Here is a 21,367-nt window from a genome sequence, read left to right as displayed (position 1 = left end):
TGTCTGCATCAAATTATTTATTCCAAGCCCCTAAAAAATTATATTTTCCAAGGGACTCTGTGAGGGGTTAGGCATAGCATGATAATCTGCAAACAATGGGACTGTGGAAGACAAATGAATTCTTGGAGAAAGTCTTGTGCTGAAAACTGGATAGGTTGTTCCTACAATTGAGTCAAACAGTCTATTAGAAGGAGGAGAAAAAAGAGATCTATGAGGTGTATTTTTTCCAAGATACCCTCAGAAGGTGTTTATTTGCTACCGCTATGATATTAAAATATTCCCTAAGCTAAAACCTGCCTCCTGGTAAATATATATATTTACTAATTTTTAATATTCCTTTCCTATGCAATCAGTCTGAGGATGTTGATCTGCTTCTGGTAAGTGGTAATGATGTTCATCTTAATAACAAAGAAAAAAAAACAGTTATTCTTATGATGTAGATAAAATTTTGGTTGAAATAAAATGGAAAATAACTATGTTGTGAACAAAAAAGGTCATGGCAATTTTTTAAATATAGCGATAGAAGACCAGATGCACTTGTTGCACATACTCAAACTCAGCATGCTAGAATTAAGCTTTCTTTTTGGTGATGCATGTAGAGCATGTAAACTTATGTTGTTGAAGATGGCATAGCGTTATGACAGCCACCTTTTTTGGTGGCTCTCTAGCCCTTTTTTCCTGCCATTCACATAATTAGAGTTCTCTAGTTTAATTCTTACAGTGCAACACCTAGTGCCCTGGAGTTAAAGATAAGTGTGTAACTGCTATGTAATCTAACAGCCTTGAAGGGTTTTTTACTGCACAAAAACGTTGTCAGAGCTCCATCCCCTGGTAAGAGTTCAGAGTTCAGTAGTCTGGGGGTGCACCTCCCTTTCAAAACCCAGCAGAACTGGGTTTGGGGGTTTTTCATTGCTTTTTGGGTTTCATTGTTTTTTGTGGTAGGTTTTTTTTCTATATGAGCAGAAAGGAAAACAATGGGAATCGAGCTCATGTATTTCATTAGTTTTTCACATGATCTGTTCTTCTACCCACAACAAAAGCAATCTTACTAGTTCAGTTACCTAGGAGATACTGATGTAATGAGTTACTATGGTGACAACTGGTCTATTGAAAGCTTGTAAATTATAGGGTTGGCAGAGTTCATCAAAGCTACATGTTAAATGATTAATTTCTAGGAATTTGTAATAGCCTGTATTTCTCATGCGCAAAACATTCCCAGAAAGCAAATACACTCAACTGACTTAAAACTGGTCAATAATATGTTTATTTTACTTACTTTAAAAGAATCAAAGGATAAATAACTCCCAATCTGCTCAGTCATTGGCTACTCCAGTGGTTTCCGTAGCAACTCCTACTCTACCAGGGCAAGGGATGGGAGGATACCCATCAGCCATCTCAACAACGTATGGTACTGGTAAGTATTGGTGCAGGATGCAAAGGATGGGGAAGGGAGCAAGGTGCTGATAAGTGTCTATCTCAGTATTAATGAATTAGCTAATGTTCTTTGGGAGAAACTGAAAAATTTATAACTGTTATGCCTTTATGCTACATTTGCTTATTCTCTACCTGTCACTAACTTCAGACGTATCTATTTCAAAGTTAGCTGATTTGCTTGAAGTAAAACTGATTTGGTAGCTTTATTTCATTGGCTTTAATTAAAATTTTTTAAAAAAAGCCCCCCCCAAAAAAAAACACAAAAAAAAAAACCCAGCAACCTTAACAGTTAACAGTTTAGTCTTCCTTGGATATAATTTCATGTAGTTGAGTGCACCATGCTAAAGCCATGAGGGTAGCAGAAATAAGCAGCTTCACTATCTCCAACCAGAGTTCAGTAACTCTGTTGGCTATCACAGCTTCCTACCTGGGAGGGTGCAGAAGTGAAGCCTCAAGGCATCTTTACAGTTCCTGTTGTGTATTGCTGCTGTTCAGAGTGCACACAGTGAGATAGATCCAGCACATTTTTAGAGCACACATATTGTTCAGAAGCAGACTGCCTGCAGACTTCTGCAAGGAAGACTGTAACCAAAATGTTATATTTTTCAAGTCTTTCTGACAGTCCTTTTGTAGTTATGGTGAATTTACAGGTTAAGAATGCTTTAGATCTGCCAGACCCAGTAAAACACTGCTAGATTACAGAATAATTATTAGTGCATTATTTGCTCCCAAGTTAATGAGTTGAGGGAAGAGGAAGATTTACTTTTTCTCCTTCAACTTAATGTGATTGGTGTAATTAAAATTAAATGGCTTACAAAGTGACAAGAAAATTACTAGGCTAGTTGTTGTTTAATTGCTTCCTCTTTAATTCTCTCTTAATTATTGTCTTTCTGTTTTCAAATCTAGAATATTCTCTGAGTAGTGCAGATATATCATCTCTCTCTGGTTTTAATACAGCCAGTGCTCTTCATCTCGGTTCTGTGACTGGCTGGCAACAGCAACACCTACATAACATGCCACCATCTGCCCTCAGTCAATTGGGGTAAGCAGTGCTTTCTTTATTTTACTGTTCTACAGTAACTTCAGTCTCCCCAGTAATTCCAAATGTGAAATATGTCAAGGTAACATACCAGAACATATCTACTGTGTATAAAAAGTAGATTTTGCAAAACTGGAACAATGTAATTCATGGAAAGTTTGCTATGGAGTTGCAATGAAATATTTTGCGTTCATGGCATTTTCTCAGTAGTGTATTGTTTATGTTTTAGTTTTTATTTCTTTAAATAGATTTTGATTTGCTATTAAAATCAAACACCTATATTGTACAGTTGCCATATTTTTATTTATGCTTTTAATTTCCAGTTACTGTTGCACAAACATTTACAGTAAGAAAATTTTTTAGATATTTTAATGAAGTAAGATTACATAATTAATTTACCTGAGATTAAGCCTTAACCTTATATAATAATCATATACTCCCTTCTGCTCAGCTCTGAAATTCAAGTTTCATTTATTTGGAGATGATTTTTATGAGAAAATAGCATGATTAAGCCAAAGTGTAAGCTTACACAACTCACTGCGATGTGCAGTGCACGTGTATTCTGCCCTCTAGTGGCTAATTTTACAATATTTATTCAAGTTTCAGAGAAACACAGTGCTCAATCACTTCAGGATCTTTAGAAGTATGAAAATTCACACAGGGAAATCACCTGAACAAGCAACCTCTTGGCTCATTTAAGTGAACAAGTGTATGATTTTCAAATATTTTGTTATCTACAATTTCTATTGAGTAAGACATAGGCATGCACTGGTGTGGCACAGTAGCCTAATGTATGGTTAGACATGTTGGAATTTTAAAAGGTTTAGCTATAAAAATAGAAGCTGAAAACAGCAGGAGTGTATTCATGAGGAAAAAAAATGAATCCATATACTTTTGAAAGGAAAACGTTTTTTGTGAAAGAGGTCTTCCACATATACACTTTCTTTCTTTGAGATTGTTGCCATAGTGTGGAACAATTTAATACTCTAAACACACCTTAAACTTCAAAATTCTCCTTCTACTTTATCTGAACATTTTTTGTAAGTTATTTTAATGTCTTTACAATGTTGATAATTTGGGTTTTTAAGGAGAGCTATACAAATGTTTCAAAGGAACAAATTTTTTAAACCTCATTTCTGTATAAATAAGTATATATAGATGCAAATGTCATAAAAACATACAACTGAAATACTTGTGCTAGAAAAAAGTCTTAAGATCTTTCTCTTATACTTTTCTTTGTGAGTTTGCACTACTTCTGGGTCAGCATTCAGACTTACTGTACAACTAAAATCACGAATTCTCAAATAAATTGAAAGCTCACGTTAGGTATCACTGTATAAACAATTGGTACCATACCAAGGAATGTAATTATGCTATTTGGTTAGCAAAAAAAAAAGGTATAAATTAACTCCTAAACTACATGCCTTTTCAGATTTGTCACACATCATGATCTGTTTCTGATTCATATCACATAATGTCAGTGTAATGTCTGTGGCTGTGGAATACATTCTGAGTAGCTGCTCTTATTATTATTACTCTTTCAGTGATTTGTAAGTGAATTCAGCTATGAAAGCTGCTTCAGAGATGGTTCTTGAGAAGTCTTCTATCACTGCAGAAAATCATATTCACTGAGTTCTACATGAAAGAGCATCTGTTTTAACTTTTGAATTACTTGAAAAACTTGATATTCTGTAGAACATATGCAGTGTATATCAACCTGATTTAGAATTTGCAAAAAGATTTTTAAAATGAAACAAAATTACAGTCATCTTCACATACTTGAGAAAACACATCCAGAAATGCTTCAACAACATAAATCCCAGTGCTTAGTGGGGTCATATACTGAAAGGTTTTGGCAGTGAGATGCTTGTTCCCAACAGTAGGCTACAAAAACCTGTGAGAAAACAGTTAATCGAAGACACACTCGAGGTCTCCTTCAGGTTTTGTTTTTCAACAGAGTCTAAAGGTGAAAATCAGCTCTGCTTGGCAAGATGCAATGACAAGAATGTGATTAATAGTAGAATAAGACAGGATTAGACGCATTATCTTGCTCCAGATAAGTTCTCAGCAATTTCAGTAGCACTGTCAGAACCATCTTGGAGGTAATCGGAGATCTCTGCAACCAAGCTCTTAGTTCTTCAAGTTGACTGTGCAATTAGGAGCCACACTAGTGCTGATGGACTCAAGGGCAAATACATGAGGACGTGGGAGTAGTTCACTTTCCCTGTTAGTGCAGCTTTTGGCCTTCTGCCAAGCCTGGTGAACAGCACAACAATGTAGAGCCCGTTTAGACATGTAGAAGCTGTTTAGACATGACTGGGACATTGAAACAAACCAAACTTTTCAACTTTTTGGTTAAAAAAAAAAGAATAGTGTTTTCATGGTCTTTTAATGCATCTACATCTGGAAAAAATCCATACAAAAATTCTGCTGAAAATCAGTCCTTCCAAAGCTTTGTGATTTGGCCTGAACAGTACATAAAAGTCTCTTACTGCTTATTTAACATGTATGAAAAAGACTACTAGAAGTTAACTGCTGATTACCAGAAGGGAAGTCCTTTCCAAACATCATAATAAATTATCAACATACTTTATGCACAAATCCATAGTGTGGAATATGTTCTCTTGCATCTACATTTCCTAGCCTAAGAGACAATCTTTTTATCTAAAAGTAACATCCACAGGTGAAGTTTTTACTTTCCTAAAATATGAATGCAGGGAGAGAAACAACATTTAATCTGAAGGTGCTTCAGTATAGATAATTATTTATGTAAGAGAAGTTTCTCCAAACTTCTACCTACGTGAATAAAAAGTTGTCCCAATTCATGGATAATGTTGACTTGTTCTGTGACCCTTATATAGAAAGATTATTACTTAGCTACAATTATTTTTTATTAGATGACAACTATAGCTAGACATATTCTCCATTAAACTATTTTTCCTGAAAAATTTGGAAACAAGTACATCATGTTTAATGAATTTGTATCAGTTCTGCCAATTTCCTTGTTTTGAATTAAAACCTTCTGTATTTCAGATTGAGCCTTTTTTTCTTATGCCATTATTACAAGATGTTTTGGTAACTCAGCTTCATGCTATTTTTTTACTCCTGTTTAAAAAGTGTAACCTTAACATGTGAGAGCTAAACAAAATGTCTTGACACAGAAATTCATATTCTGCTTTTACATTGATCAGAAAAGTATAAAAAAAGACCTAAATCCCTCTTAGTTTTTACCTTAAAAAAAATAGAGCAGAGGGAAGAAGTTGAATTGTTACTAAGTCAAAAATATCTTCTCCTAGATGCAAATTACCATGAATTTTCAATGGTTCTTTACATGATTTTATTGGGGGAAATTATATGAAGTGAGGCAGTAAGCTCATTTAGGAAGTAAAAGTGGATGTAAAAGAAAAGGTGCATGAGAGTTCCTTCCTTCAATAGACGACTTTCTCACTCTACAAAACTCTACATGGTCAATATTCATGTCCTCACTCATCACTTACTCAGACCTGCACTTCTACCTGTGCATGCTGAGCTTCAATACCATTTGGAGAATCATACAGAAGGAGATGTACACAGAGGTGTCATCATCCCAAGCTCATGGCACTGTCTTGCTCCCCCACTTCTCGTACAGCAGAGCTGTGTAGGTGTGCTGTGTGGAAACCAGATAGGAAGCAGCATTTCTCCATGTGGCCATCATAATCTGAATAAAAATCAAATTTTAACTACACTGGCCTCAAGAGGGACTGGTGTGCCAAGTTAAGATATTAATTTTCTTCACTGTCTCCATAAAATGAAATGTTTTCATACAATATGCGGGAAAACGTAATAATGTCTGCATAAGTGGACTGCCCAACACTTATTCAGTGCATGTAATTGTACACAAACCTTTGAATAATTTTCTTTAGTTTCTCAGTAGGGTTTCTACATCCAATACCTGTTTGTTTACCAGGGAATTTAGTGAAGGTTTGAAATTATTATAATAGGACATGCTTAGGCCCAATCATATAATTTTATGAAGCAACAGTGTAAAATAGGCATTGATACATTTAAGTGAAAATGGCTGTTCCTACACCCACGTATACTTATACACGAAATTAAATCATTTTGCAGCAGACAGAATTCTTATTTCTTACTGTGCACCTTCCATTCTAAATAGAGGTCAATCCTTTGTTTAGAATATAAAGATTGCACCTAAATACCTATTACTTCACCATTGACAGGTATGTAACAGTACATTTCCCAAGCAGATTTAGCTTAGATGAGCTTCTCATAAAAATGTTTCAGAAAATGTTAATGAAGTATTGCAAATTATAATCAAATAAAAATATATTAAATTTCAGAAATACTTTCAGCAGCAAAAGGTTATATTTATAAAGAAAAAGAGGTGTATCAAAATAAGTGCAACAATTTATTTATATTGTTTTAAAGTTCAGAAATTCAGTCTTGACCTATCAAAATGATTTCTTATCCTTTTATAAATGTACTAAAAAAAAAAAAGATCGTTCAAAATTCAAATAAACCTGAAGCATTTATAAAACTGCCATTAATTTTTATGCCAGGTTATTATGTAATACCACTGCTGAATCACAAGGAATCTGTAGAAAAGTCTGTAGAGATGCATTCTCATACTCACTTCTGAAGCATTATTAAAAAGGCAACATTCCAGTACAGCAATACCAGCTCTGTATTATGGAAATTCAGTTTATCCCTGTAGGTTTGTTCCTTTGGATGCTGTCACACAGTAGAATGCCAGTATGTTCCATGTGAACAAATTTGACTGAATGCGGTTATTTTTGTCTATTTTTATCTTTTTTAATTATCCCAAGCTTTACAAAGTGGCATGTCACTTGCTCAAATCAAACACTTCTAAAATCAATTCTCTAGGCTCTACCATCATTTATTATAGAACTTTCAGGTTTAGCTATAAGCTTGGCATGTAAAATCATATGTAATCTTATACTAAACTGACAAACTGTTTACGCAGGTGAAGTCCTAGAACCTCCTAAGCAACACAAAAATAAAATTACTGGAAATGAAAAGAAAAAAAAAAAAGACAGAAATGTATATTTGATTCTCTTTGGACTGTTTTTAACACATTTTCAGGAAGAGTGGAATATTTCACTATATTGGAATGGCAAAGTCTTATATTTACAGTTTCTTATATGTGTTAATTTAATATTTACAGAAGCAATGCAAAGAAAATATCCTCTTTGAAAAAAGAAAAAGCTTACATTTTTTTTTACTGTGAAAGCTATTACTTATGAACTCTGTAACTTAGGAAAGGGCTCATTGCAGATTTGACAAATGTGTCTGTACAGGAAGGAAGGATTGATGAAAAAATTGGAGGTAGAACATGCTGTTTTGTTTTCTAACAAGATCCATTCATTTTTAAACGCTGCAGCAATTCCTGGTAAAATCAGAGGATATTATTAAGTATTGAAGCCATACAGTTTTATTTTAAATCTGTCAGAAGAAAAAAAAATCATCAAAGTAGTAGTAAATGTTGTTTAAATAATACTCAGCTCTCAGCTGATGACACCCTAGGGAGAGTATTTCAGTAAAGTTAAAAATCTACATTAATTTACCTGTGTCTTCTACATTCTTAGAAATTCCTTCCAAATCCCAATATTACACCTTTTTGCGTTAAAAATGCCTGCACATCCCTTTAGGTTTAAAATCTTGTGAAGTCAAGTGTTGCCCTTACTGCCTTCCTACCCTGTATAAATAAATACTCATGAATACAAACCTTGAAATTCTGTTTCTTGGATAAGACACTAACTTCAGCCTAGCAAATGGTCCCTGAAGTGGAACATAATGGGAACTGCATGTTGGAAATTCTGTTTTAATAATGAAAAGTCAGGTTTTGCCAGGAGGTGGTGCTTCTGTACAAAATGTTGTGCAGATGAAAGTAATCTCATATCTCCCGTAAAGTGTGTTCTCAGTATTCACTCTTCTCCCTGCCTGTGTCATCTTTCCTCTGCCACTACCTGCCCAAAAAATGCACAAAAAAAGAAGGACAAAAAAAAAATAAAAACTTAGAATACTTACATAGCTTACCTTTGAATAAGTTTCAGAATAGCAATCTGTCTGCTAGTAGCATCCTTCAAGCTTGGCTTTCCTCTGGGCAAACAGTGTAGTCCTCTGTCATCTTCTACTATTCCTCAGGTTCCCTTTTGTAGTTTATCCAAATGCATTCTGGATTGAATCATGGATTTATGGATTTAAACCCTAAAATCATATCTAAATCCTTGCCTGCCTATGCTATTTTGTTGATGTCAATGTTAGGACTACTAATTTCAACTTTATTCTGAAAAGCATAAAAATTACCAGACCAGATTTTTTTGTTTCTGTTTTGCATCTGAAGTCACATGTCAAACCACAATAAAAATAGTTGTGTGCATTCAAATTAATTGGATTAAACCCAGCAGAAACTCCATGCTTTCTATCTCAGCTGATGCATACATACACACATTTGTTATACAGAAACCTGAAGGTGGTTCCAACAATGCAAAGGCTTACCTTCCTAAATTTTGATGACACTTGATCTTAAAAAAAGGAGAGATGAGAGACTGAAAGCAAGACCTCTTTCCAAACTGAGGGCTTGTCCCCCTAAAGCTGACCACATCTGTTGTGGTGCTGTCATCTTCTGGAATTCATGAATTCTGCTCAGACAACAGTGCCCCATGATCTCTGCATGTGCTGATCCTGTGCGAGCCTTTACAGTGGTGTTTCATGTGAGTGTTTGTGCATATCTGGGGGCTCCATGCCTCCTCCATCTGTAACTGAGTTTCCTTTCCTCCTACAGAGCTTGCACTAGCACTCATTTATCTCAGAGTACAAATCTCTCCCTGCCTTCTACTCAAAGCCTCAACATCAAGTCAGAACCTGTTTCTCCTCCTAGAGATCGTACCACCACACCATCAAGATACCAACAGCACACGCGCCATGAGGCGGGGAGATCTCCTGTTGACAGTTTGAGCAGCTGTAGCAGTTCCTATGATGGAAGTGACCGAGAAGATCACCGGAATGAATTCCACTCCCCCATTGGACTCACCAGACCTTCGCCGGACGAAAGGGAAAGCCCCTCTGTCAAGCGCATGCGGCTCTCTGAAGGATGGGCAACATGATAACATTATGACCTATTAGTTGGGATTTTTTTTCTTGCAGTGTGTGTGTGCTATACCTTAAGGGGAGGGGGGAGGGGGGAAGGGTCGATATGCATTATATGTGCCGTGTGTGAAAAAAAAGTCAGGTACTCTGTTTTGTAAAAGTACTTTTAACTTGCCTCAGTGATGCAGTATAAGGATAAACAGAAATGCTGAGATAAGCTTAGCACTTGAATTGTACAACAGAACACTTGTACAAAATAGATTTTAAGGCTAACTTCTTTTCACTGTTGTGCTCCTTGCAAAATGTATGTTACAATAGATAGTGTCATGTTGCAGGTTCAACGTTATTTACATGTAAATAGACAAAATTAAAACATTTGCCAGAAATGGCAGATCTTTACTGAGAGAGAAAGCAGCTGTTATGCAACATATAGAAAATGTACAGATGTTTTGACAGATCCAGCAGTTGGGTGGCCATGAATTGATGCTAGAAAGAGACTGAGTCACCTAACATACTGAAAATGCTCACAAACATGCAGGCATTTTTTTAGAGTATGGCACTCAGTTTAAAAGGATCAAACCATTTCAAGAGGACCATACTTATTGAAATGTTGAGTTCGAGGGCTGACATATTTAATTTCAAAAATTCTGGGTCTGCATCACTTAATAAATAAAAGTATAAAAATATGTACATTACATTTTGCTTATTTTCATATTAAAAAGTAAGACAGAGTTTGCAAAGCATTTGTGGCTTTTGTAGTTTCCTTAAGCCAAAATTTGTTCTTTTTTCCTTGATAGCTTTGCTAATCTTTTAAGCAGTCCTGAAGAAACAAACAAAAAGGATTTTCTGTATAGAAAGCACTACCCTAAGCCTTGAGGAACTCCATGCTTTGCTAATTAAGATAACTGTTTTCTCTTTGCAGAAGTTTTGGTTTTGAAATGTGTATTTCTAATTATATAAAATATTAAGAATCTTTTAAAAAAATCGGTGAAATTAACATGCTTGTGTATAGCTTTCTAATATATATAATAATTATGGTAATAGATTTTGTTCTCTTGATAGTGGGGAATTATATTTGTGCAGTTGCACATCTAACTATTTTCTTTCAGTTTTCTTTCAGTGGGTATACATTTTACAGATCAAAATCAGCTGCTGAAAGACTGATCTGTAAACAATTAGACTTTACCCATAGTGTAACAACTTAAATCATTTTAATACAGCATTTTACAATCAGTTGGGTGAACTGCCATCCATTGTATATACTGATTAGTTCTTTCATACTGTTTTTGTGCATTGTAACAAGTTAAGGGCCCTTCTATTATGTAACGTACTGCGTATCTTGTAGTTTTCCATGGGTTAAATGACAAAGTGGGGTAACTTGGCCCTTTCTCATTAATGAAGCTGGTATTCTGCCCGTCTGAATTGGATGTGCAGCTCTAACGGCTGTAAGCTACATGAGTGCAGGTAAATATATGCTGAAGCAGCAGGGGGAGGCAAAGGGAGGGATCAGCACAAAAGTGCCTTTTGTATAGATTCCTCCCCTCTCTCACAGACATAAAACTCTTCAAGAGATTATCAGTTAAAGGGTGGTTCCAAGTCAGTTGATTTTATACAGGCAATATTGGCCAACTGGTCCTTTGTTCTCATGGACCTCTGCAGTCACATCATCTCACAGTGGGCACGTTGTTGAGCAACACTCCCTGTGTGTTTTCTTTCACCAGAGCAGGACTTGCTTCAGCACACAGCATCCACATTTTCTCTAGCTTCATATTGTTCCTTTGACTAAGATAGCTTGACCAGAGGGAATGTGTCATTTTCTTTAAGTCCCTCTTTGTCCCTCTTGTCTATTAGAAAAAAATGGTATATTCAAGTGTTTCAGTTTAATCATTCTGTTGGAGGGGAAAAGTGTTTAAGCAAAATGTTAGTGCCATAGTAAAAGAGTAATATTTCTCCTTTTTTCAAGGGTCGTTCTAGGTCTCAATGACATACATTGACATTATGGTGAAAAATACAGCTGCAAAGAAAAATGTCAACACAAAGTACTTTGAAGTGAAATCCACACTCTTTTTCCACCTATACATGCAGTTGCTGTGCACTGCTCAATGATGGAGTGTACCTCTCTGTAGTAGAGAATGATGATCAGACTACAGTGTGCATTAGGACATAGTCTCTTCACTTACCATGACTTTACAGAAGCCTGCCTTACAGGCACTTTCAGCCGTGCAGGGGCTAGTACATAATCTGGAAACTCTTTAAGCAGAATACTGTGCTACTAATGCATCCATCTTACCTCGTGTAGCAAACTGCAGGGTAAACAAAGATACGCATGTTTTAAAAAACCCAAAAAATAAATTTAAAAACTCAAAACAAAACAAAAAAAAAGGTAAAATGGGGCCCATAATTAATATTAAAATACAAAAACCACTTTCTTCACCATCAGATTAACCTGTACTCATATTCTCTTTTGAGAATTTTAAACTTTAGTGTGTCAAAAATATGCAAATGTATCACAAATATACCTTGTCATTTCAAGAAAAAAATACAATTTTATTGGTATAGTCGTAGAAATTTCTCAGTGGGGAAGGGGATTTGGTCTATTGATATATTAAGAATAGCCATATTAATAGTTTACCTTGCGATTTGCCTCAGCAACACATGAAAAAAATGAAATTAATTTAATGAAGATGCAGTGTATAATATTACTGCAAGTAACTAAGCAGAAAGTAGCATGAAAAGTATTGCCTGGGCAATTTATATTAACTCTGACAGTGATTTTTTTGTATAAATACAAGTAGAACTGAATCACATGAAATAAATGCCAGTCAGCCCTCTTGTTCCTGCTGCAGAAGGCAACTAACTTATACTGGCAAAATTGTGGGGGATAATGCATATTTGCAAACTGATCTAATGATAAGAAGCACAACTTTGATTGTGAAGTCACTTTCTGTAAACTATAACTGTCTACCTTTCTTGTTCCTTTATCTGTATCTTACCATTTATTGTATTTACAAAAGGTAATTTGGGTTTATTGTGTGATTCCTTTGTATTTAAGGAGCTTGGGGCAGAGCCCTGAAAGAGTATTAACATTTACTTTACCTTAACCCATGCTATATGATGTTTTAGGCAACATTCTTAATTGTAATTTCAAACACCTGAAGTGGCATTCTAGGCACCTGCAAGTATTGTTATAGCTAAGCTAATCTCTATTAAAAGATGTTGTCAGTTAGTGTTTAATTGCTGGTGACAATTATATTATATACTCTATCTGCACAACATATACATTGTATGCATTGAGCCATTCACAGTAAAGCTTTGTTCATTTCAGTGTCTCTCAAAAATTGTGTTTTATAACAAAATGGCTTATATTTTTCCCAGAAGAGGAATTTAGCAATTTTTAATGACTAGTGTAAAAATTAGCTGTTGTCCTCAGATCTTTTTCAGGTAAAGTTAGTATAAGAATAGAACTCATAGGCTGTTTTCAAGGACGTCAACCTTTTGTATTGTATTTGCAATTCTATATGCCCACTTTTATCTGTAGTCTAACAGCTGTTTGTTTTCCTTCTTCCTTCACCTTGAAGGTAAATGCTTTGTAATTTTTTTAAAAGCCACTTGAAACCTCAATAAAGGCTGTTGCCTAAACATGGCATACTTCATCTGTTCCTGTTTGTGCCATCTGCTGTGATGTCGTCAGTTATATGGCATTCATTTCCTGCCACTACAGGTCTCTTGAAGGACTGATGGAACACTGGTGTCTGTTAGAACGCTTCAGACTGTAGATGTAATAAAAGGCTTTTGTTAATATATTTTAACCAAAGATGTGGAGCAATCCAAGCTTTGAGCCACAGACTTTCAGCTTCAAAAGTATCCATTTGATTATTTTCATAATCACATGTTGCATTTCTACCTTCCCTTCTCATACCTCAGACTGATCCATACCTCTTGATTTGATTTAAAAAAAGGTCATTTAATAAAGTAATTTTTTAAAAAATTAAAAATTAAAAATGCAGTACTAAAGTCTTTTGTGTATTTAATATCAGACCTGGATTACCGCAGGCATTACACTTGGATTGCTTCAGATGGTTTGTTGTATCCTTTTTTTCATTTTTTCTTCTCTTTCATGGGGATTTGCTTCCATAAAATAATGGTGATAACAAAATAGCTTGTAAATGGGAGCATACAAGCATTTGCAACAAATATTAAAGTAGAGGCTCACAGCGGCATAAGCTGGACTTTGTCGCCACTAGATGACAAGATGTTATAACTAAGTTAAACCACATCTGTGTATCTCAAGGGACTTAATTCAGCTGTCTGTAGTGAACAAAAATGGGAAAATTTCAAAAGATTCTCCTGCTGGAAATAAGGTATAATTTGTATTTTGCAGACAAATCAGTAAAGTTACTGGCTTTCTTAGTGATATGGTGTCCGTTGTGCATTTTTTTATTAATTTAAATAGTGTTCAATTTTCACTATTTCACAATGTAACACATGAAAGAATCAGCCCTTTAACTACCAGCAGCTGTCTCAAGGTCCCTTACTGATTATTTGTGCTTGCTTTGCTAAGCAATGTTTTCTGGCACACATCACCCCACCAAGTCAGGGAAACACCATTGCTGCTCTAGAGTCAGTGTCATTTGGAGTGAGACCATCTGAATCTGTCCCTAGCAGAGGAGCTAGGTGAAATAATGCCGGGCATTCAGGTGCTTAAACAGACAGGGAATCTAAACTCCCATATATACATGTCCTGTGAATTTTACCCATGGGGACAATCATGCAAAAACCCTCCAAAAAATGCATGTTCTGTGTCAAAATCATATATAATTAGATCTACACTCTGTCTATACTCTCTACCAAAACTGCACAAGGACTGTGTCAGAATGAATCTATTCACTTTTCTATACTTTTTTTCTCAGAATATTTATTTGCTTGGTTTTTTGTTTGGTGTTTGGTTTTTGTTTGTTTGTTTGTTTATTGGGAGTTACAGGGGGTTTTCCAAATAGTATTTATAGTTTCAGAGTTTGCGAATAAAAGAATCACTTTATTTCAAAAAGATGTGTTTTTACGCCAGAAGCAGACAAGCTACTAAGAAGTTAAGGTGCTTGGTGAATGCTACAATTTCAAAAATAACTTTACAAAGCCTAGGTTCTAAATAGGTTTATGAAAGAAAAGAACAGTGCTGTGCTGTTCCTTTTCATGACAATTTCTTTTAAGAGAAATATTCTTAGTATTGCAGTGTTGGACACAGCCTTGCAATGAGATGCTAAAACTAAGATTAGGTGTCATTGATTTTACTACAGAATGTATTTTGTACAAGTAAATAACTTTTTTTCATAATTTGCCAGTATGAACAAAATATTTCTGAAAATGCAGTTGTCTTAGAAGATTTATCTGGGAGTCTTCCATCTTGCAGTCATCCATGTGATTAATACTGATAATGCTATGCCTGCATTGGAAAAAGAAATTACTTAGAAAATAGAGTCGGTTATATACTTTGTTCTGTTATTTGCTTTTCTGGAAAAAAATAAGCATAAACATCCTGATTACTTTGTTTTAAATTCTATGAACTCTATTTAGAAACAATTTCTTAAATTATGTCGAAATGGGAGTGGGGGGTTAACAATTCTTTTAATAACCTTTTTCACTTTAGATTCACATATGTCATCCTAAAAAGCAATTGTGAAATGTACAGTCTGAAATAATAACTAAGACACATACCTTTTCCATCTAGAGTGTTTGCTTTCCCTGAAAATTGTTTTCTTCTTTTCTTTAGCAAAAATCTAAAAACATCATTGTAGAACTGGGAAACTATGCTGAGACAGTTGATGCATATGTCACATTAAGGAGAGCAAGCCAGCAATGGGGCTCGTTCATACCTTACCCTTTCTCAAACACAATGCCTGTATTTCCAGAGGTAAAATACTGGGAGTGAGAGAATCCAAGGAACAGCAAGGAGGAATGATTTTAAAACAATTGGATCATTAAGTCTACAAGCAGAAAAATATATTGTTCCTCTCTATTGACAGATATAACCTATTCCTCCTTAATTCACTGGAAATTCACCAATGCAGCAAGGTTACCTGCTCCATCTAAACTGATATATGGAACTCCAGTTTGCTGGAGTCCCTGATTCTGGGACACTTAAACTGCTTAGTCATAGGGCTACCTTTTTGGTATTCATGTATTGTACTTAATGTTTTAGACTAAATATTCAGAGCACCTGCAATAGGTAAATCTATGCTGCATTTTCAGCAGTCCATCTAGATACATCCAAGGTAACTCTGTTTTGAGCAGATATTTTGGTTAACAGTAATCTTTCTACTGCTGGTATTTCTTCCTCCTCTTCCAGCTGATATTGTAGAATGCTTTGGTTCTATTCTGGATCCCCTTGATTGCTAAAGACACTTGAAGACTAACATGAGAATACTTGTGTGAATGCTGAATTTCAGCTTAGTTCATTACTTCTGAAAGGTGCAAAATGTGCTGTTCTAATTGTCCTTTCTATCCTCTTCTTTGTGTTTCAGTCTGTGGTTTGTTTATAGTCTGCCCAAAGTTTTCAGTTTCAAGTATCTGTCTGTATTTATATGGACAATGATCCATAAGTTCTTTTAGGTTACAAAATGTTGCCTCCTGGGAGCAGGGGTTGATCACCATTAGCTGTGGAGGTTTTACTTCTCTGACCAAAGACATAAAATAATGTAATAGAAGACTTCACTGTGCAGGAAAACTTAGACGTGATAAAACTTAAATATATTGTTTTTGCATGATAAACATAATTGGCGTAAAATATAATTTTGTTTTTACAGCACATTGCATAGCTAATTCTTTTCTGCAGAGTTGCTAAGGATCGGGTTTTCAGTCTCACAGTGAAAATGCAGCATCCTGTGAGGCCCAAGTCACTTTTTTGCAATGCTTTACACTATGGTAGCATTTTTTTTTAGAAGTGAAAGTTAGAAAATATCATTATGACATCCTGTACAGCTGCATTTTTACAGTGGGAATACTTCATCTAATACAAATTACTCTGTCTGTTCTGAATACAGAACAAGATGGACAGGAGACAAATTTTCTTGAAAGCAGAAACTACATAAAACATTAATTTTCTACTTGGAAAATATATGAATGAGAGAGTATATCCTTATGTGTGAATAATAAGGACGTAGCAGATCTGCAGGAAAATACTATGTGCTATCAGAAACACTGGAAGTGCAGGATATATACAAAGAAACCATCAGCATGTTCACAAGGGCATATGATGAGCACGTACATATGATGAGCATATACAATTAAGTAGTGAGATTTTTGGCCATAAAGAATTGTGGAAGCAAACATCCTGGATAAGTTCATAATGGTTTAAATAAGTTAAAATTGCATAGTTGCATTTTTCTTGTTAAGTATGATGATACACTAACAGTATCCAGCTAGAGTAAAGGAAGATTTTCTATGGCTTATTTTTGGAAAATGTGAAGCATTCTAGGGAACAATTCATGTATGCTTTTAATCTTGTATGCACTTCCCCCTGAAAATCCCCTACAGACTACTGTCATGGAAAAGATAATGAGCTAAGTGGATTTTGTTCTGATATGGCAGTTCTTGTATCTAGACATCACACAATGTAATCCTAATTTTCCTTGCAAACCCTTTTTGTCAGATAACATAATTAAGCATATTGATTTTACAGTGCTAGAAATTAATACAGTGCAAATTAAACATTCAGTACACATAATCAGCCAAGAGCTAAATTTGTCACTTAGCATGGCTTTGCTTTTGGAGGAACTCTGGGGAATAAAGGAGAATTTATGGCCTTTGGAAGAAGGGGCAGGCTACACAAGAAGAATACAAGATGTCATTAGGTCATGCAGACAGAAAATTAGAAAGGAAAAGTTCAATTAGAATTCAAATTGGTCAATCACTGGTGTGCAAGAAGTTTAAAAAATATTTTTATAATACAGCAACTAAAGGAGAGACAAAGAAAATCTCCATGCTTTATTGAACATGGAGGAGGACCATGTCAGCAAGGACAAGATAAAGGCTGAGGTTCTTAATGCCTTCTTTGCCTCCAACTTTAACAGTAAGACAGCTATTCTTAGGGAAACCAGGCCCCTGACAGGGGGAGAATATACAGGGAGCAGAATAGTCCCCCTGTAATCCAAGTGAAAGTGACTTGCTGAGCAATTTAGACATTCATAAGTCTATGGGACCAGATAGATTTCACCCAAGGGTACAGAGGGAGCTGGTAGAAAAGCCTTGCCAAGACACATCCATCATTTATCATCTGTCCTGGTTAACTGGGGAGGTCACAGATGACTGAAGGTTGGCCAGTGTGATGTACATCTCCAAGAAAGGCTGGAAAGATCTGAGGAGCTACCGGCCTGTTAGCCTGACCTCTGTGTCCAGCAGGGTCACAGAGCAGACCACCTGAGTGCAATCACTCGGCACCTGCAGGACAACCAGGGGATCAGCAGCAGATGTTTAGGAAAGGCAGGTCCTGCCTGACCAACCTGATCACCTTTTTTTACCCAGTCTCTTACCTGGTGGATAAAGGGAAAGCTATGGATGTTGTCTACATGGACACAGCAAAGTCTTTGAACCCTCTGTGATTGCAATCTTGAAAAAGCTGGCAGCCCACAGCTTGGACAGGCGAACTCTTTGCTGGGTTAAGAACTGACTGGATTGTTGGGCCCAAAGAATGGCAGTGAATGGTGCTGTATCCAGCTGGCTGTTGGTCACCAGTGGTATTCCCCAGGTCTTAGCACTGGGGTCAGTCCGGTTCAATATTATGTGGACAAGAGGACTGAGTCCACCCTTGGAAAGTACAACACTAAATTGTCTGGCAGTGTTGATCTGCTAGAGGGTAGGAAAGCTCTGCAGATGCATCTGGACAGCCTGGACTGATGGACTGAGGCCAATGATATGAGATTCAACAAGGCTAAATGACAAACCTTGCACTTTGACTACAATAACCCCATGCAGTGCAACAGCTGGAGAAAGAGTCACTGGGAAGCTACCTTGGAAAAGGAGCTGGGGGTGCTGGTCAACAGTGAGGACAAAATGTATTGCACCCAGGAGGCAAGAAGGCCAAAGGCATCCTGGCTGGTATCCGCAACAGTGTGGCCAGCAGTACAGTGACTGTCCCCCTTTACTCAGCACAGCATGCTGAGGCCACACCTTGAGTGCTGTGTCCAGTTCTGGACCCTTCACTTCAATAAAGTCATGTGATGCTGGAGTGAATCCAGAGAAGAGTAATAAAGCTAGAGAAGGTCTAAAGTGTAAGTCATATGAGGAGTTGCTAAGGGAGCTGAGGTTGTTCAGCCTGGAGAAAAAGAGGCTTGGAAGTGACCTTATCACTCTCTACAACTCCCTGAAAGGAGCTTGTATTAGGTGGGGGTCAGTCTCTTCTCCCAGGCAACTAGCGACAGGACAAATGGCCTCAAACTGTGTCAGGGGAGATTTGGGTTGGACATCAGGAGGAATTTCTTAATGAAAACTGTAATTAAACATTAGAACAGTCTGCCCAGGAATGTGGTGGAGTCACAATATCTAAAAGTGTTCAAGAAATGACTGAGCTTACTGCTATGGTTTAGTCGACAAGGTGGTAATCAGACAAAGGTTGGATTCAATAATCTTGGAGGTCTTTTCAAACTTACATGAATCTGTGATTCTGCTTTTCCAATTTTGTGCAGTACACCCAGCTGAGTTAAGTGTAAAGATACAGCTGTTTATTTATTCCTCAACAGCCCGGGGAAAATTAATAACTGCATAAATTACAGACACAAGGGTACACTTAAGGGTGCATGATTGATGGAATTAATGTGCACATGCAGGATTGAGAAAATATCTCTGTGTAAGAATAGACACGGAAGTGAAAACAAAGTGATGGCAAAGTACAAACTTGTCTGTGATTTCACATACCTACTGTTCAACCAGAACTTTGCAGAAAAGATTTGTAGTTGTCTGCAAAGTGCAGCTAATGCAACAAGACTGCTCCCACCATGAAAAAAACTTCTTGCACATGTAAATATGCCAATATTAGTCGTCAAATTTTAATGAATAAAACACATATACACAGTTGATAAATTATGAAATCTTTGTTCACTGTCAGAGTACCCAGTTACACATAAAATTTCACAAAATGACATTAAAGGAAATTCTGTAGCCTAATCAGCAAGGATATGCTGTAGCCTAATCAGAATTATAGCATTCAGTGAGCAACTCCTGAGCAAAATTCCACAGATATATTACACAGATCGAAATCAAAGGCTGTTGATAACATTTTCTCCTGCCTCTAATATTTCTGCATATAAACTGGGATATTTTCAGAGTTTCCTAAAATGTTCTTATATCTCTGAGACAGTGAACTAGTCAAGTTTAGTAATAGTCTAACTATGAAATCATTTGGTGAGGTCAATATAGCAACTCATGAGATATTATCCTGACAGACACAGCCCAAATATAACAATCATTTTTTAAAATCTGTCCTGTATTACCTTAACATGCAGAGGCAGAGGCTGAGCCAAAGACAGCCTCCTGCAATGACTTCTTCTCTATTTATAGCCCTTGAATATTAATTGAACAATTCCATTTATCAAATTGTTCAGCTGTTGCAGAAAAACAGACTTTGTCCCAAGGTAGAAGACAGAAGGAGAGCTGGACAAATGACAAGCACACAAGAAAATAGCTTGCAAAAATCATTTCAGTACCCTCTTTTTGAAATCTGTTTGGAATTTCAGCTGTCCTAAATTTGAATGATCAAGAAGAGAAGTTACTTTAAAATAGTGGTAAAATTAATCCTGATTGAATTTTTCATGTTGTTGTAGGTGTCCCTCACAAGTGTAAATATCAATTGGTTGGGAGTTTGCAGAACTGCAGATCAGCCTGCAGATAAACCATTGGCAGTTACCAGAGCAATGACTTCTAACCCTTTTAAAAGGTTAAAGTACCTTGAACAGAGGAAAAACAGTGGCCTAAGGTTTTCAGGTTTTCAGAACAAAAATGACTGATCAGCAAACTTATGAATGTAGCAAATTGCACACCCTACCTCCTGAAAACACAGGTAATTTCTCCAATCAAGTGTTTGGGGCTGATTCACTCTCTATCTTCAGGAAAAAATGTGGATATACTTCAAGTGTAATATGATTTGGTACAATTTGCAGGTCTTTTCTTCTTTCAACATGCAACAGATACCTACCAATCACCTCCTGATATTTTCATTAGAAATTTCTTTCTACTGCTGAGCTTTCTGAGCCTCACATCTATTAAATACCAGATGCACATTGCAATTAAATTCCTGAGTCAATGTATTAAACATCTAATATTTCCCCTCTTTAATTCTTTTAAGAATTTTTCAGGACACTGAAAAACACAGACATAACCCATCTTGTGTCAATATGGCTCAGAGAAAATAAAATTATTTCTGATACATAAATGTGTGAGACAGACAGTAGCTTTTGAAACAACTGAGCTGTTGTTTTAGGGAAAAGTAATTACAGGAAAGCCACAGAAAAATAGGTGCTCCAGTAAGTGGTATGGTCAGTGAAGGCAATGCCATAACAAACATTCAGCTGTCCCTCTCTCCGTTTTTCTGATGGGAGAAAAGAAATCTCTTCCTTCTCCCATCCCCATTTTGCTGTACTGTAGATATGCCCTGGCAGGAATCATTTAGGCTGGAAAAGCCCTCTAAGGTCATAAAATCCAACCCCTACCCCAGTATTGCCAAGTCCATGTCCCTAGGTGCCACATCCACACATATTTTAAAACCCTTCAGGGGTGGTGACTCCACTGCTGCCCGGGGCA

The 21,367-nt window shown here is 36.3% G+C and overlaps 1 protein-coding gene across 17 annotated transcripts in view; it reads left to right on the top strand.

Moving 5' to 3' along the window:
* MEF2C (myocyte enhancer factor 2C) overlaps positions 1-13,994 on the top strand; it is a 134,843-nt gene extending 120,849 nt beyond the window's left edge. For 10 of the 17 annotated variants that reach the window (XM_036403549.2, XM_036403546.2, XM_054517984.1 and 7 more), the window contains 4 exons: positions 354-377; positions 1,285-1,414; positions 2,341-2,476; positions 9,276-13,994. In XM_036403549.2, coding sequence (XP_036259442.1) covers positions 354-377; positions 1,285-1,414; positions 2,341-2,476; positions 9,276-9,597 — 612 coding nt within the window. In that variant the 3' untranslated portion in view covers positions 9,598-13,994. The remainder of the gene's footprint in view (positions 1-353; positions 378-1,284; positions 1,415-2,340; positions 2,477-9,275) is intronic. The other 7 variants (XM_054517988.1, XM_054517989.1, XM_054517987.1 and 4 more) reach the window with 3 other exon arrangements.
* Positions 13,995-21,367: the final 7,373 nt, after the last annotated feature.

Source organism: Molothrus ater, chromosome Z (assembly GCF_012460135.2).
Source record: "Molothrus ater isolate BHLD 08-10-18 breed brown headed cowbird chromosome Z, BPBGC_Mater_1.1, whole genome shotgun sequence".
NCBI classification, from domain to species: domain Eukaryota; kingdom Metazoa; phylum Chordata; class Aves; order Passeriformes; family Icteridae; genus Molothrus; species Molothrus ater.
Note: the sequence above shows the minus strand (reverse complement) of the source record. Positions and strands in the feature narration are given on the sequence as shown.